Source organism: Schistocerca piceifrons, chromosome 4, assembly GCF_021461385.2.
Source record: "Schistocerca piceifrons isolate TAMUIC-IGC-003096 chromosome 4, iqSchPice1.1, whole genome shotgun sequence".
Classification (NCBI taxonomy): Eukaryota; Metazoa; Arthropoda; class Insecta; order Orthoptera; family Acrididae; genus Schistocerca; species Schistocerca piceifrons.
This window is the reverse complement of record NC_060141.1, coordinates 371,164,589-371,183,196: the sequence shown is the minus strand read 5'-3', so window position 1 is coordinate 371,183,196 and position 18,608 is coordinate 371,164,589. Positions and strand designations below refer to the sequence as shown.

Sequence of the window (18,608 nt, the reverse complement as noted above, 5' to 3'; positions counted from 1 at the left end):
GTTTATGGTTCAAATTGCAGTGTTATACTGGTTTTTGGAATCCACTTCACTGTCCTCCAACAGTTATTAACACTTTGGTGATGAAGCCCGAACATAATTCGGGACACAACACCGTGTTCAAAATATCGCACCCCAGTACAGCTCGGGCAAAATTTTCTCAACAGAAGAGCCATGTATCGCTCAAAAACTGGACTCATTTCATATGAGAACAATGTACAGACATCGTGCTGTCTGTACCTTCACAGGTGCTGCCTGATTTCCAGAATTACTTTTAAAAGAGCTGTTGTCATAACTGACTGAGCTAATAAGTGCTTGGATTATCATGAGTTTTGTGCATGAATTTATTAGGTTTAGCATTTTGCTGTATTTCTGCTGCAGATATGTCATGTTTGTTGAGTGAGCAAGAAATTTTGGAAGCTGAAGAGGAAGACTTCAATGATTCTGGGTCAGAGGGAGAAATATCTCAGTAGGAACAGATTGAAGAAAATTCATATTCAGGGAGGCTGCAGTATGCTACAATTTTTGTCATAAACATTGTTGCTACAGACACTGCTGTTGTAATTACAATTTACATATGAAGCTCATGATGAGACAGCATCGAACATGGGTTTTCAATATTTGTTTGGAGAAGACACACTTCACTGGCAAAACAAGCAGGAAAGAAACTGGTATCGGCGGCCTGAATGCAACATAACTCTCTGCATGCCAGAATACTTCAAATTTTCCATACAAAAGACATTTACATGTAAAATTGCTCAAGAATCCACCACACACTTTTTTCAAGGCTTATTATACTTTTTACCACCATTATTGCAAAGTTTGTAATCTATCAACTAACTAAAATAAATATGAGAAATAAACCTTGACACTTGCTCTTTTTCCATGTGTTTAGCCTTTGAGATACATAAAACACAAATGTGCCAGTAATACTTTAAATGATGGCATAAATGGCTGCTTTTCTGGGGCCAAAACCTTTTGGCTTGAATACAAAATCAACTTTTCCATAGTGCTTTTATTTTCTAATTGCATAAAAACTTTTCTTACCTGCAAATCAACTCTATCCAAATGTGCCTTCATGCCATATACAACTGCTTCTGCTGCACCGGCATCACACAGCGCTCTGCTATTTGCTGGACTTCTTAAGCTCAGGGCAGCAATGCATGCATTTCCTGCAAGTATTACATAAGGCGATTTCTGTAAAAACAAAGTACAGTGTAAATATTACTCTCCTGTACAGCACTGTTTAATACTTTGGTGGAAATAAATGCATGTAATAATAAATAACCTTCTTAATGTACATGGAAGACCTGAAGCTCTACGGAAAATTTGAAATTTAAATCCAGTCTGAATCTTCAGTGACGATATCCACATGGAATCAGATTTTCGTGATTTTTTTTCTTTTTTAGTATGTGAAGTTTAGAACTCAATCTCACAAAGCAGTCTCATGCAACTCTCAAAAATTCTCATCAAAAATCAACTTTGACAATTTCCGAGGAACTCATATACACTAAAATTAAGGTGATTTTCATGACAGGCTGCATGGTTCACTCAGTAGCACTGAAGAATGATAAACAGGTACTCAATAGATTCTGGTTCAGATCTCCCTGTGGTCTTTTTTTTTTTGTTTTATTTTTGCTTCAATTCAAATACCTACATCATATAAATAAAAAAAATTCACCGAATATATGCTAATTAATACATTTATAGACATCATTTTTTTTACAAAAAAAAGAAAGGCAATACAAGCAATCCACTAAATTACAGGCCCATATCACTAATATCAATATGCAGCAGCATTTTGGAACATATACTGTTTTCGAACATTATGAATTACCATGAAATGAATGATTCTTGAGTTTCTCCCGGCGTATTTGATAATCAAAATATCCACGGGTACGCTGCCGGTCTATAGTGTCCAACGGGCACAATATTTCGGCGATCAAACATGTCGCCATCATCAGGTGAACTGACGGACTGAGCTCCTGTGAACGTGCCGGCACGGAGATCCGTACGCTATGGCTGCTCAGAGGGAACTGGGTTCGGTCGCGGCGGCGGCCGATTTAAATACCCTCCGCCCGCGGCGCGCTCCCTCCGCCGTCCGCGCCCAGCGCCACGGTCGCGCGGTGGAACAGATTGCGACGGCGTCTGAGATGACGTCGGTGTGATGGCTCTGTCCGCCGTGGTCGTCACAACTATACGTCTGCTCGATTTACTCTTGATTAACCCGATCGCTGGTTCCCAAGCCTTGCTAAGATTATAGCCACAGTCACGGTTTATGAGGTCGTCATTGGTGCGAATTTCGATGGCCTCTCTAACAACGCTGTCCCAGTATCTGAACTGAGCTACCCAAGCACGACTCACAGCCCGTCCTCACAGCTTTAATTCCGCCAGTACCTCGTCTCCCACTAGAGCACTTGCCTGCGAAAGGCAAAGGTCCCGAGTTCGAGTCTTGGTCTGGCACACCATTTTAATCTGCCAGGAAGTTTCATATCAGCGCACACTCTGCTGTAGAGTGAAAATTTCATTCTAGAAACATCCCCCGGGCTGCGGCTAAGCCATGTCTCCGCAATATCCTTTCTTCCAGGAGTACTAGTTCTGCAAGGTTCGCAGGAGAGCTTCTGTGAAGTCTGGAAGGTAGGAGACGAGGTACTGGCGGAATTAAAGCTGTGAGGATGTGGCGTGAGTCGTACTTGGGTAGCTCAGTTGGTAGAGCACTTGCCCACGAAAGGCAAAGGTCCCGAGTTCGAGTCTCGGTCGGGCACACTGTTTTAATCTGCCAGAAAGTTTCATCAGCACACACTCTGCTGTAGAGCGAAAATTTCATTCTAGAAACATCCCCCAGGCTGTGGCTAAGCCATGTCTCCGCAATACCCTTTCTTCCAGGAGTACTAGTTCTGCAAAGTTTGCAGGAGAGCTTCTGTGAAGTTTGGAAGGTGGGAGACGAGGTACTGGCGGAATTAAAACTGTGAGGATGGAGCGTGAGTCGTGCTTGGGTAGCTCAGTTGGTAGAGCACTTGCCCGCGAAAGGCAAAGGTCCCGAGTTCGAGTCTCGGTCCGGCACACCATTTTAATCTGCCAGGAAGTTTCATATCAGCACACACTCCACTGTAGGGTGAAAATTTCATTCTATGATGATTATGTGTTTAAAGGGACAAAACTACTGGGTCATCATTCCCTCCTTATCATGAGAGAAACATCTGAAAACGTAATATGCTAAGAAAATGGGGACTTGGACTGCTCAAGCTGTATAAGCAAGTCAAAGAGTTTAAAAGGGTGTGATGGTAACTGTAAGACAGTAGGTAAAAGAAAATAAAGATAACCCAGGCGGCATCTTGCACAAGAGGGTCTAAAGGCACAACAAGATGACAGGGGAAGAAAGTAACCTGCAGTTGCTTGGTGAGTACCTTTTACAGAAGGAGGCTCTCACCCCCACAACCACCCCAAGCGCTGGAAGTGGAAGAGTACAATAGGTTAGAGTAAAATCTGCTCTCTCTCTCTCTCTCTCTCTCTCTCTCTCTCTCTCTCTCTCTCTCAGGAAATGCAACACTTTGGTGGTGGCCGTTACGTCATCAGCAAGCATCAGGGTTAGTTACGTAAGCAAGCTGAGAGCGTGCTCCAGATCAGCCAGCAGTGTGCACTCAACAAGAACATGCGCTATCATCAGTAGACTACTGCAGCTGCGGTGAGGAGGATCCTCCTGATGCAGAAGGAACTCATGGGTGGGTCTTGTGTGACTGATGCATAGTTGGCAGAACACAACGGCACCTTTCTGAGAGGCCTTGAAAGATGTATGCCACACCTTAGTGAACCCTTTTTTCGCTCTCAACTTGTTTTTCATAGCAGCCTACCACTCCAATTCCCAAAGCCTCAAAATATTGCACTGAAGTTGTAATCTTAGGTCTGTGCCCAGCATCCCAACATCAAGTTGGTCTCCTGTAGTTGCATCTTTAGCAAATGGTTGACTAGTTCATTTCCTGGAATACCTTTATGGTTTTGTGTCCAGATGGATGTCACTGCCTTTCCAGAGCTGTAGAGGTCAGTCAGTAGGTCCTGGATGTTGGCAACCAAAAGATTTTTGGGATAGCATCAAGATATGCCTTTTGAGCAACTTGTGGAACTGCTACAGATCAGAAAGTTCATTGTGGCCTGATATTTGATGTACCACAATGCCTGAGAGGTGACAACCAACTCTGCAGTACACTGCAGGCACTCGTGTCCCCTTGCTTGTGCAAAAGCATAACCAACCCTGTTATTGGCTTTTGATCCATCTGAGTAGACACATACTGAATTAGAATAATTGTGGAGGACTGAAAGAAACAGGTGACAGAGAAGGGTAGGATCAGCATCCTTTTTGGGGCCACACAAGTGGTCTATCCATATCACAGGACAGTGTACAGCCTATGGGCAGAGGATGGGGAGGGGTGTCGAGAGGGAGCTTTAGGAACACAGACTACGAAGACTGTTGGAGGTCCTCCAGTAGAATGTCAAGTGGGATCATAGCTGGTCTTCCCAGTTTTGCGTGATGCACCAACAGCTGGTTGTGGAACAGAGTTGAGTGACATGTGGGTGGCCATCTGACAGATTGTGACTGCGTAACTTGCCAGAAGCTACTGTCATCTAATTGGTAGTGATGGGATGCCAGCTTCCACCAGCAGCCTGTCAACAGGGCTCATACACAAGGCTTCCATTGCCAACAGCACGCTAGTGTGGTGAACAGGGTCCAGCAGGCCCAATACAGCTAGTGCTGCTGACCCATAGGCAACACGTCCATAGTCCAAGCGGGATAAAAGCAGCACTTTGTAAAATCTCAGAAGAACTGTGCGGTCCACGAACCACAAGGAGTAACTAAGAAAACAGAGAGCATTCAGCTCCTTCATCCAAGTTGCCTTGAGTCAGAGGACATGCGGCAGCCAAGTTAGCTTGCGGCCAAATAAAATATACCTAAGAACTGGAAAGTTGCAACAACTTGATATAACTGGTCACCAAGATAAACTGCTGGGTACAGGTCCACAGTCCGGAGTCAACATAAAAGCATAACTCATGATTTTGCAGGAGAAAATTGATAGCCGTGATTCAGGGGCCAGTCATGAACTCTCCAGACAGCTCCCTGAAGTTGGCACTCAGCAGTGTGCAGTGATGCAGAGGCACTGTACAGGCAAAGATGCATGTAGAGTGATGGATAGACTTTGGGGCCCACAGCATTTACAATACCATTGATGGCGATAGCAAACAACGTTACTTTCAGAACGAATCCCAGAGAGACTCCAGTTTCCTGCACATATTGGTTGCTGGGAGTCAAACCTACCTAGGACTGAAAAAATCGAGGAGCTAGGAAATTCTGAATGAGAATAGGTAAACTGCCCTGGTAACTCCACTCATTCAGTGTCGATAAGATGTGACGTCACCATATGGTATCATATGCCTTGTAAAGGTCAAAGAACACAGCACAGCGCACTGCAGATTTCAAACTAGCCGGGTGATCTGTGGTGGACCAGAAAGCCCAAACGCTACTTTGGAATCATGATATGTGCCCTCTGGCTTCAAGGCACCAACGAAGATGGTGGTTGACCATTCGTTCGGTAGCTTACACAGCCCACTTGCCAAAGAGATTAGCCTGTACTTAGTTACAATATGTAGGTCCTTTTCCAGTTTCAGGACAACAATAATAATACATTCCCACCATTGAGAGGGAAATACTCCCTCCTGTCAAATGTGATTAAAATTCCTGAGGATATGTTTCATGCTGTTGGCATGAAGATGGCTGAGCATTTGGTTGTGGATTTTGTCAGGTCCAGGGGCCGTACAGTGACACTCTGCCAAAGTGCTGCAAAGCTCCCATTCAGTAAAAGTGCCATTTATGATAGAGCCGTGTGCATGGAAATATAGGTGTTTCTGGCTAAGGAAAAGAGTATGGTAATTACTGGAAGCCGCTACTTCAACAGACTGTGCTGCAAAATATTCGGCAAGTACCATGGGATCAGTGCAGATGTTACCATTGGCAAAGATGCCAGGAACTGCTATGGGCGGTGGATGGCCACAAATGCGGAGGAGTTTAGCCCATTGTTGGGACGATGGGGTGTGGAATCGCATAGTTGAGACATATTGCTCCCAACACTCCTGCTTCCTTTTCTTTATTAAAAACCACGCTTTCGCCCAGAGTCTCTTGAATGTTATTAAATTATGCGTAGACGAATGGTGATCGTGCCGTTGAAGCGCCCTGCAGTGTTCCCTGATAGTTGTGGCTATATCTTCAGATCACCATGGCACCAGCAGTCATCGGGATGAGCCAGAGGAGTCAGGTATTGTTGCTGCTGCAGCATGGGTAATAGCATCAATAGTACCCTGTACCAATTTGTCGATACACATCACATGACTGGCTGCAAAAGTGGCTGCAGAGGAGAAAGTCTGCCAATCAGCTTTCTGAAGTGACCAACATGGAGCACATTCTAGATGTCTGTGGGTGGAGAGAGAGAGAGAACCATAGGAAAATGGTTGCTGACACAAAGATCACTATCGACACACCATTGAATCAAGGGTAAGATACTCGGGTGCAAACTGCGAGATCAATAGCTAAAAATGTTCTGTGGGCCACACTGAAATGGATTGGAACTCCATTGTTGAAAAGGCAGACATCCAATTCTGAAAGGAGGTGTTCTAGTACTTGGCCTGTGAGACTTAGTGTTGCTGCCCCACAGAGGATTATGGGCATTAAAGACCCGCAATAAGAGGGAGGGGGCAGGGAGCTATGCCACTAACTCGAACAGCTCATGATGATGGAAAGGTTGGTCTTGGGGCTGATAAACATTACATACTGTTATCTGAACTGACAGGTAAACACAACCCGGCCATGGCCTCTAGTGCAGTGGTAAGGGGCACTTGCTCACTGAAAAAATCAGAGCGTACAAGGATACAAACCCCACCAGACACTCTCTTGACATTAATGCAATTGGTACAGTAGGCTTGGTAGCTTTCCAGAGCAGGGAGGTGTGTTGCCATAAACCGTGTTTCCTGAAGCATTATGCCAGTTACTGCATAAGTAGCCTTTAAGATATGAGTTCGGACAAACAGCAAAAGTAGCCATTCCAGTTCCATTGAAAGCACATTGGAAACAGGTCTGAGAAAGTGACGAATGGAAAAGATGGGTGTGATTACTTTGTTACCAGTTTATGGTCCACCTGATTGTGTGACCCATGGTCCGTGTACATAGTCTTGATCGCTGCAGGACTGGAGACCAGAACGTCCAAAGTCTCAGAAAGTAGCTTATTTTTCTACTTAACCTTCTTATCCTACTGAGACTTCGATTTCTGTGAAGATTTCCCCATTTTAACATCTGGGAGCGAAGAGGACCGTACTTTTCTTTGGGCTGCAGCCTTTGGCTGTTGGTCCTTGTCTTGAGAGGGGTCCACTTTGACAGGTGTCCTCATCCCTGACACCACAGGATGACTAGGCATCTCTTGGCAGTACCAATAGAGTGGGAACCACCAGTGCTATAGGTGTAGGGGACGACCAGGGCCAGGAGGTGTTGTGCAAGATCTCGTGATGGTGTGAAGTGTGGACTGTGACACGACAGTCACAAACAAAATTGGAGGCTATATTAGTAACATGAAGTCTTTCAAACTTTTTCCTTGGATCTTGGTAAGACAGGTGATCAAGTGCTTTATACTCTTGAATCTTCTTCTCCCTCTTGAACACTGAGCATTGTGGTGAACGACGAGGGTGCAGTTCCGGACAAGGGCTACCCTCATGGGGCACCTGTCCACACGTCCTACATATAGCCTCATTAGAACAGTGGAAGGACATGCGTCTGAACCTTTGGCACTTAAAACATCTCACCAGACAAGGAAAGTAAGGCCTGACATCACATCTACAAACCTCAACCTTAACTTTCTCAGGTTAAATGTTGCCGACGAAGGCTAGGATAAAAACTCCCCACATCACACCAGATTAGTACGCAGCTCTTCATCAATTCATAATGTTAGGTCCTGATAGTAGATAACAGCTTGAATTCTATTGAACTTGTTATGAGGAGAAATGGTGACTGGTATATATCTCCTAACTTGAAGCAGGCCTGAAGTGCCTGCGATTGGTTGGCATGTGATGTTTCGATCAGCAAAGATCCATTTCTCATCTTCTCTATTGCTGCAATGCTCCAAATTGATCTTCAATATTTTCACTGAAGCAAAAGAACCACCAACAGTGCAGGACCAAACCAAGAACTCTTAGTAAACTGTCTACTTCAATTTCGCCTTGCCTGGCTCTCGTCTTGAGACATGGTCATTTCGGAAATGCCGTGTAGGATTATAAACTTCTACATTAAAATTACTGTTCTTGACTGATGAGATAGCCATTTTGGCATGGTCACTATTAAGCGTGATCCGTTTCATTGCTTATCATCTGTCCCGATGCCACTCACTCTGATGGGAGGCTCACCCCATAAGCACTGCCCTGCCAAGGCCAAGGCCACTTGGCACAGTAGCCATTGCCCCAAGTCTTGGTACCCCAAAGTGGACAGGCACCTACTTCTTGACTGACATGGGGAGGCCACAGCTCATGCATCGGCAGGCAATGCCTGCATTGTCAGATGGCTACCGCTGAGAGGGTACATGATAACCCCACCACAACAGACAGACTACCGTGCAGAGGAAGATCCACTTTATTGGTAGGTGCAGAAGATAACAGTGCATGGTGGAGAGGTAATGCACCACAGTAAGGTGTTCTTCCCCAAGTGGTCCACAGTTTTGTAAATTTGGAAAGTGGAGGTAAAACCCAAAAATGGGAATTTAAAAACCCAAAAAATGTGAGGGAAAAAGCATTAAAAAAGTGAAAAGAGCAAAAACAGTCAGTAGTCTGAAGAACAGTCACAAGACTAAGGTAAAAAAAACTCGATCCAATAAAAAAGACTCCTATTAGTTACCTCTTATAATAGGCAAGGAAGGGCTGCAGGTCTATTCTAACCCCCCCCCCCCCCCCCCCTCCCAACACCACAGAGGGGCACATTTGTTGAATTTTATATTTAAATGATGTAGGTATTTGAACTGAACAAATAAAATAAACAATAAAACAAGACCACAGTGAGATTCAAACCAGAGATTCACTGATTGCCCAACTGCCATTCTCCAAAGCTACCAAGTGAGCCACAGGGTCCATCATAAAAATCATCTTAACTTCAGTGAATGAAAACTTCCTCAGAAATCTGCAAAGTAAATTTTCTTGAGAATATCTGACAGTTACATTTAACTCCCTGAGTAACTGATATTTGAGTTCTGAACGCCACATGTCACAAATATAAAAAATCTGATTGCGGGGCGATCTTGTTAGACAAGTGTGTCACGTTGGAACTAAAAAAGGGTAAAATCTCAAAAAGTGGAGGCAGTGAAATGCCAAATGGCAAAGTCGTTAATTGCCACTAGCCAGAAGCCTACAAATACTTAGGCATTTTGCAGAAGGACATAATCAAATAAGGGCACGAAAAAAAATGTGACCAGCAATGAACGTACCCAAATGCTCAGAAAATTCTGAAAAGCAAACTACAGTAACAATACCATCAAGCTACTCAAAACCAAGGCCATATTCATTATCAAATAAACCACATGCATTGTGAAATGGACAAGGTACAGCCAGATAATCTAGAAAGCAAAACAAGAAACTCATGATAATTCACTATGCACTCCATGCTTCACGGTAGAATTGACAGGCTGTGCTTACCCAGAAAAGTTGGCAGAAAGCTGTACAACAATGCCATACTGCCAGCCTGAACAATAAATTACTGCATGGGCAGTTTTCAGGAAAGATTGAAGGCAAAATAGATGAAGAAAAGACAAGGTAATGGCTTACCAACAGAACCCTAAAGAAGGGAACAGAAAGATTGATTTTTGCTCCACAGGAACAAGCCGTCAGAGCTACTGCAGTCAAAGCCAGACTCATAAAATCAGGAATGGTCCCAAAGTGCAGACTCTGGAAAGAAGGTTATGAAACAACTGACCATATCTTGAGCTGTTGCAGAAAAAAACTGCTCAGACAGATTACCAGAGAGACACAAAGGTATAACACAAAAGAAGACCTACAAGAACTTACATCACAAGTACCATCTGCTGGTGGCAAGGAACCAGTGGAACCACAAGGCAGAAAATGTTGCAGAAAACAAGCCAAATTACAATGAAGGATGTAGTATGAAAGCTGAATGTTTCTAGCATTCTTTTTCATTGTGCCAGACTGCGACTCAACACCTCCTCTATATGGTGATTGCAATTTGTCCTTTCCATATTGTTGTTATTATCCACCTTAGTGATATAGTTATATAAACCACACAATAGTAAGTTGAAGCAAGAACAGTCAATTATTATCCAAATTTGTTGAATTATATACAGTCAGAATTACCTAAATGTTCCAAAAAACAACTATTATTAAATGTCAATAGTTACGATATTTAAATATTAAAAATCTCATAGTAATTATACTGAAATTTTACCCCAACATTATACACAAATAATGGCAGTAAACATTGCTTGACATAATATCAAACACATAAGAAAAAGATTTGATTTTCACACTCTAGACCAGAAGTACCCTTTTTCAGAGGACAATAAAAAATTTGCTGGGTGGAAGCGTGACAGAAGCATAAGCAGTCTCCAGAAAACCAAAAAGTGCAAAATATATACACAAAACATACAAATCATAATAGTAGCACCGACAAAATAATGAGAATTACAGCTGATCTATCACAGACATAGTGCCATAGTACATAGCATTAATCTGAAGAAGGCCATTTGTAACAGTGGTTTAAACATTGATTTCCATCAACATTACACAATCACATAGCCAAAATACCAGAAACTGAGAATGTTTTACAGGAAAGCAAGATTGATAATACATCAGCTGTTTTTTATAAAGAAACTATGTAGATGAAGAAATGAGTGGCACCTTAATTTTCAAGGTGAAACAGGAAAAAGTGTTGCAAAACAATAAAAAACACAAGAATGAAGGAATATACTGTCAGAAAGTAAGAGTGGTGGAAAAAATGGGGTGAAAACTGAATGGTGCAGGAGGAGGTGAGTTAAATGAAAATAAAGATCAGAGATAGCAGAGAGAGGAAAAAACAAAGGGAAAGAAATGATGGGAAACAGAAGAAAAACTTTTAAAAACACACACACACACCTACAAATGTAGCAACAAATAATTACTTACCCTATGTCTTTCCATTGCACCAATAATTAATGGAGCAGTTCCATTACGTATTATTTTCATTTTAACCTCATCATTTCCAGCTAAATTTTTTAGTAACCACAAACACTGCTGATTGATTTTCTGCAAATCAGAAATTAAATCAAACTGAATATTATTACTTCTCTTCAGCTGTGAACAACAGATTTTACATTACATCTTAAATTATATTTCCTGATAAATAATCAGTATTTCAGATTGTCTACTTCATCCTAGTGAAATTCCTTGTAATTAGTGTCCACAGCTGCAAGAAATTAAAAGAGTACCATTTCCACATTTATTGTCACATTAGCTGCTTCATTTCTCACTGAACTTTTTTCCTAAGAGTCATAGTAACAGTAGCAGCTGTTCCCTATTTATGGACGTAGAGTGATTTAGATTTCTGTGACTGGTTTTTGTGACTTGAATCAATAAAAGAAAAGCTGTCAATTGTGTGATTCAACAAAAATAAGTGAATGTGCTCAGAACAGATGATACAAAGGACTTTCTGTCAAAAGAGGCAAGATAGAAACTAATGAAAAATGGATACACACTTGTGTTAATTATCTTATAGAACAGTGAGATCTTAAGATTTCACAATTCTCGTCCCCACAAATAAACCACTACATCTGGATATTTCAGTTTCTAAAAACAATACATCTTGGTATATATTATTTTTTAAGTTTCTTTAGTAATTGATTGATGTATACTATTGAACAGCTGTAGAATTTGTGGACTTTGTACACAACTTATTACATTAATATTAATTACAGTTGCAAAAGAAGAAAAGTTTGTGTGGGTATTGGAAAAAGAGGGATGGGAAGAAGTTACATAACCGGCAGTATGTCATGCAATAACAAATAAATAAATAATCACAGAAATGTTACCAACAAGTTGTGTCTGAATCTACAATGATGGCTACCAAATCCATGAATGATGTTTGCTGTTCAAACAATATACACTTTATGTTATCCCAGCTCGCTCTACTTACCTTGTGCAGCACTCAAATGTCTCAGTGCTGCTGCAGTATTTTTATAGCTTAGAGATTACTGGACTTCGAGTCATGGACTCCGCAAATGGACAGAAACCCTACACTGTTTAACTCTGTCCATAACCAAAATCATATAGCAATGGTTACATGTAACTTTAAGAATCATGTATATTGCAACTTAGAAGGTATTTTAATTTTTATGCAGTACATCTGGAAAACTCATCAACTTGAGAAAGAGGGAAGGGGGAGAGGGAGGGGGGAGGGGGGGGGGGAGAGAGAGAGAGAGAGAGAGAGAGAGAGAGAGAGAGAGAGAGAGAGAGAGAAGGGGAGGGGAGGGGAGGGAGGGAGGCTGAATTATTCCCAAGCTAAATTACAATGTTTAACTTCTAGTTGATTTTTTTGGTCGATCACTAAGAAGCAAAGTGTGTGACGACAAATGTTACCAACTGCATGAAAATGTGGTTGGATTATAAATCGCTCATCCCAAAAAGAGTGATGTAAGCCATTTATATGCAGAATTGCATGTTTTCTCATAAAATACATTTAAAATTATCACATATTGAAGGTCTAAGAGAGAACGTTGGTAATGTGAAGAGTCAAAACATCAATTAACTACACTGAGAACACACAACAGACAACAAAATATTGCTAACTCCTAGGTGTGTACTACTTTAGGCAATATAAGCTCTACACTAGAAAGATCATTGCTTTTGTAAAACTACAATGTGAAGAACCACACCAAAGTACGGGATGGGCTGCAATCTCAAAGGGTGCATTGCAAACACAGGACGTGCTTGGATCAAGGAACAGTCAGAATTGTAGTTGTAAATTGTTGTTGTTGTGCTGGGAAAGTCCCTGAGTTTCAAGCGCTAATACAAAGCACACAAGCTGAAATCGTTATAGGCACAGAAAGCTGGCTAAAGCCTGAAATAAGTTCTGCGGAAATTTTTACAAAGTCTCAGACGGTGTTCAGGAAAGATAGATTAGGCAGAATTGGTGGTGGAGTGCTTGTGTCTGTCAGTAGTGGTTTACCTTGTAATGAAGTCGAAGTAGATACTCCGTGTGAATTGGTATGGGTGGAGGTTATACTTAACAGCTGAACTAAGTTGTTAATTGGCTCCTTCTACCGACCTCCAGACTCCGATGATATAGTTGCTGGACCGTTCAGAGAAAATTTGAGTCTCGTAACAAATAAATACCCCACTCATACGGTTATATTTGGTGGGAACTTCAACCTTCCCTCGATATGTTGGCAAAAATACTTGTTCAAAACCGGTGGTAGCCAGAAAACATCTTCCGAGATTGTCCTAAATGCTTTCTCCGAAAATTATTTCGAGCAGTTAGTCCACGAACCCACGCGAATTGTAAATGGTTGCGAAAACATACTTGACCTCTTAGCCACAAACAATCCAGAGCTAATAGAGAGCATCATGACTGATACAGGGATTAGTGATCACAAGGTCGTTATAGCTAGGCTCAATACCGTTTCTTCCAAATCCACCAGAAACAAACGCAAAATAACTTTATTTAAAAAAGCAGATAGTGTCACTAGAAGCCTTTCTAAGAGACAATCTCCATTCCTTCCGAACTGACTATGCAAATGTAGACGAGATGTGGCTCAAATTCAAAGATACAGTGGCAACAGCAATTGAGAGATTCATACCTCATAAATTGGTAAGAGATGGAACTGATCCCCCATGGTACACAAAACAGGTCCGAACGCTGTTGCAGAGGCAACGGAAAAAGCATGCGAAGTTCAGAAGAACGTGAAATCCCGAAGATTGGCTAAAATTTACAGACGCGCGAAATTTGGCACAGACTTCAATGCGAGTTGCCTTTAATAGGTTCCACAACGAAACATTGTCTAGAAATTTGGTAGAAAACCCAAAGAAATTCTGGTCGTATGTAAAGTACACAAGCGGCAAGACGCAGTCAATACCTTCGCTGCGCAGTGCCGATGGTACTGTTACCGACGACTGTGCCGCTAAAGCGGAGTTATTGAACGCAGTTTTCCGAAATTCCTTCACCAGGGAAGACGAATGGAATATTCCAGAATTTGAAACACGAACAGCTGCTAGCATGAGTTTCTTAGAAGTAGATACCTTAGGGGTTGCGAAGCAACTCAAATCGCTTGATATGGGCAAGTCTTCAGGTCCAGATTGTATACCGATTAGGTTCCTTTCAGATTACGCTGATACAATAGCTCCCTACTTAGCAATCATATACAACCGCTCGCTCACCGATAGATCTGTACCTACAGATTGGAAAATTGCGCAGGTTGCACCAGTGTTTAAGAAGGGTAGTAGGAGTAATCCATTGAACTACAGACCTATATCATTGACGTCGGTTTGCAGTAGGGTTTTGGAGCATATACTGTATTCAAACATTATGAATCACCTCAAAGGGAACGACCTATTGATACGTAATCGGCATGTTTTCAGAAAACATCGTTCTTGTGCAACGCAGCTAGCTCTTTATTCGCACGAAGTAATGGCCACTATTGACAGTGGATCTCAAGTTGATTCCATATTTCTAGATTTCCGGAATGCTTTTGACACCGTTCCTCACAAGCGACTTCTAATCAAGCTGCGGGCCTATGGGGTATCATCTCAGTTGTGCGACTGGATTTGTGATTTCCTGTCAGGAAGGTTGCAGTTCGTAGTAACAGACGGCAAATCATCGAGTAAAACTGAAGTGGTATCAGGTGTTCCCCAGGGAAGCGTCCTGGGACCTCTGCTGTTCCTGATCTATATAAATGACCTGGGTGACAATCTGAGCAGTTCTCTTAGATTGTTCGCGGATGATGCTGTAATTTACCGTATAGTAAGGTCATCCGAAGACCAGTATCAGTTGCAAAGCGATTTAGAAAAGATTGCTGTATGGTGTGGCAGGTGGCAGTCGACGCTAAATAATGAAAAGTGTGAGGTGATCCACATGAGTCCCAAAAGAAATCCGTTGGAATTCGATTACTCGATAAATAGTACAATTCTCAAGGCTGTCAATTCAACTAAGTACCTGGGTGTTAAAATTACGAACAACTTCAGTTGGAAAGACCACATAGATAATATTGTGGGGAAGGCGAGCCAAAGGTTGCGTTTCATTGGCAGGACACTTAGAAGATGCAACAAGTCCACTAAAGAGACAGCTTACACTACACTCGTTCGTCCTCTGTTAGAATATTGCTGCGCGGTGTGGGATCCTTACCAGGTGGGATTGACGGAGGACATCGAAAGGGTGCAAAAAAGGGCAGCTCATTTTGTATTATCGCGTAATAGGGTTAGAGAGTGTGGGAGATATGATACGCGAGTTGGGATGGAAGTCATTAAAGCAAAGACATTTTTCGTCGTGGCAAGTTCTATTTACGAAATTTCAGTCACCAACTTTCTCTTCCGAATGCAAAAATATTTTGTTTAGCCCAACCTACATAGGTAGGAATGATCATCAAAATAAAATAAGAGAAATCAGAGCTCGAACAGAAAGGTTTAGGTGTTCGTTTTTCCGGCGCGCTGTTCGGGAGTGGAATGGGAGGGAGATAGTATGATTGTGGTTCGGTGAACCCTCTGCCAAGCACTTAAATGTGAATTGCAGAATAATCATGTAGATGTAGATGTATTCAGTCCCCATCAGCCTCCATTTTGTGCACTGAAGTATAAGTTTATGTTACCATATGCTTGGCAAAAGGCAGGTTATGGCATTGACATACCAAAATCATTGTTTTAAAATGTAGTGTGATGTTTTATATTGGACTGTTTGAATGCAAAAATTATGTTGAGGATGAATAAGTGGCTCTAGTCAGATGCATATGTTGTTATATCCCACTTTCCTTTGGGCACTTCACTGAAAACCCATACCTGCATTTTGAAGATGGAAACCATCAGGTCAGTAGAAAATTTTCGTTGTTTAGGCATCACAATTATTTTAAGTAAAAGGGAACAAATTTTTATGTAAGGCACTGAAATGTGCATGTTTTAGGTCCTATTATTTTGGTATTTCGAGTCATCATGTTTACCACAGTTCCTCTCTTAGACCTCAAACAGGTGATCACCCAAACGCCCCTCATCGTAAGATATGCTGCTTTGCATGCGAATGTCTCATACCACTGTTTTCAGGATGAGCGATTTATATTCGAAGCACATTTTCAGGCGGTCCTGAGTAGTTCCTTTACAGGACAAGAAGTTAACATGAAGAACCACTTTCAGATTTTTCTCATACAATGCATAGTAGAAAATAATTAAACAATGTTATCTATAAGTTGTTATATTTCCTTAAAAATAACTTCTGCTATTAATAAGCAATGACAACAAATTGGACTTCCTTTACCATAATCAGCTAATTATTTTACCGCAGTGACGACAACAACAAACTGGGACTCCTATACCATAATCAGCTACTTATTTTACACCATTATCTTCTGCATTATGATCTGTTTTCTATGAGAGGTTGTAAGTCTTTTTTTGGAAAAACTGTTTTACTCTTCCTGTGGAATATTTCCTCTCTCCTGTCTCCTATTTTCTGTCTTGAATACAAGAAAAAATATAATCCTCAGAAAATAAGACTATCCAATATGGTGAGAATGAGTAATTTTATTTTTGGAACTACCCACAGAAGGAAGACTACTAAGCTGACAGATGTCCAAAACTCATTTATTTCATTGCAGTTTATGACTGAGGAATTGTTGCTATTTAGTGATCAACAAATGAGTTAGTAAGACTTTCAAAATAAGTTGTAACTGTTCAGTCAATGCCCTTTACATCTCAGACTCTCTCTCCATTTGGGTTATTATAAGTGATAAACTGATTTTCTGTATAAGACACAATATCTGTATAAGATACAATAAAACATATGTTGATCACAAAAAATGAAAGTGCAAGTGATATACGTGATGTGTCAAATGTGGGCGGAAGAACGCCAGAAATCAGCGAGCTGAAGCATCGAAACTAACAAATACATCTCCGGAACCACGTGCACGAGTTAACAGTGCTGGAAATTGCCACTGAAGATGCTTCTCAAATAAAGGAAGTGAAATGTGTATGGCAATAAACACACTACCTTCAATTTGTTGCATAGACAGAACATAACTCCGTGAAGATAAAACTCAGTTAATTAGTATTATACAATTCACCTCTACAGTTGTTCTTACATAACATTCAAATGCCAAAAGCCGAAATATTCTTACATTTCAATGATGCAATCTGGATTCAGACCCAACATTTGTTGACAAAATGCCACAGGACTTCCTGACTTGAACTTTCTCCAAAACTTTTTCTGTCATCACTGCACGATTTATATTTGAGAGTGACTTGTCCCACTGTTTCACCACTCTAACCGAACATCAGCAATATGAAGATTAATTTACACTCTTTTTGACTCCTAATTTAATTTTTTCAGTTGAACTAACCTAGGACTTGTTTTCTATTTGATATAAAAATCATTACTCACTGGCTGCAACGAAAACATTCCACAGACACCCGTCTCACATATCCCATTTCATGTTGTGTATGGAAATACATCACACCTTTTGCTTTGGCAGGATTTATCTATAGCCTGGACATTACGAATACTGGCTGAGTCACAGCAGATGACGTGAAAGGCATTTATGACTAACACAAGTGCTCTTTGAAATGAATTTTGCAGTTTTAAAACCAGTCATGCTTATAAAAAAGTAAGGAAAGTAACTGTTACAAGATGAGTAAGCTCTTCGCATTAAAGATTTGCAGCTGTGGATCCAACATCTCATGTTCAAGAATATGGAGAAAATTAAGTAAAGTGGATAACTGCAAACATTTTAGAGCCCTCTTCAAAGACTTCGGAATTCTTACACTCATTATCCATTAAATTTACCCCCATAATAGCATTTACTGTTAACAATAACAATCAGATGTACTGAGATTTACATAACTGCAATGCAAGATCTAAAAGCAATTTTCATCTGACTCAATCTCTTTGTCTAGGGTCAAAGTGGAGCTCTATATTCTGGTTTAAACATCTTCAAGAAAAAAAAGCTACTACTTCTTTAGGTTACCTGATTATCGAGATTAAGGACTGAAGAGTCTCAAAGTTTCAAGACTAATACCTATGTTCGTTTTAAATAAGGCTCTATAATTAAAAAAGTAGATAATTCTTATTATTTGATGAATACCAATGCAGGCATGTAGATGTGAAGCCAGTAGTTGGACGAAATCAACAACTGTTAAATCTGAGAAACAGCAGCTTATTTCAAAGTAGCAGATGTCCTCCAATTTTACTATACTAAATTTACCTGATAAACACAACTAGCATACGGCAGTATGGTGACAGTGTATTGTTAATATGTACAGATTTAAATTCTAACAGCTGCTTTGCTTTTGTTACTGAACACCTTTACTCATTCGACATCACTGAAAATTAGCTCTCAAGATAGGATCTACAGAACATGATA

General features: G+C 41.0%; 1 protein-coding gene across 1 annotated transcript in view; it reads right to left on the bottom strand.

Annotated features, from left to right (window-relative positions):
• LOC124795169 (armadillo repeat-containing protein 6 homolog) overlaps nt 1–18,608 on the bottom strand; it is a 101,646-nt gene that overhangs the window by 14,055 nt on the left and 68,983 nt on the right. Inside the window, exons 4-5 of the mRNA XM_047259063.1 lie at nt 11,185–11,304; nt 1,045–1,194 (exon numbers count right to left, since the gene is read on the bottom strand). Of these exons, the coding sequence (XP_047115019.1) occupies nt 1,045–1,194; nt 11,185–11,304 (270 nt within the window). The remainder of the gene's footprint in view (nt 1–1,044; nt 1,195–11,184; nt 11,305–18,608) is intronic.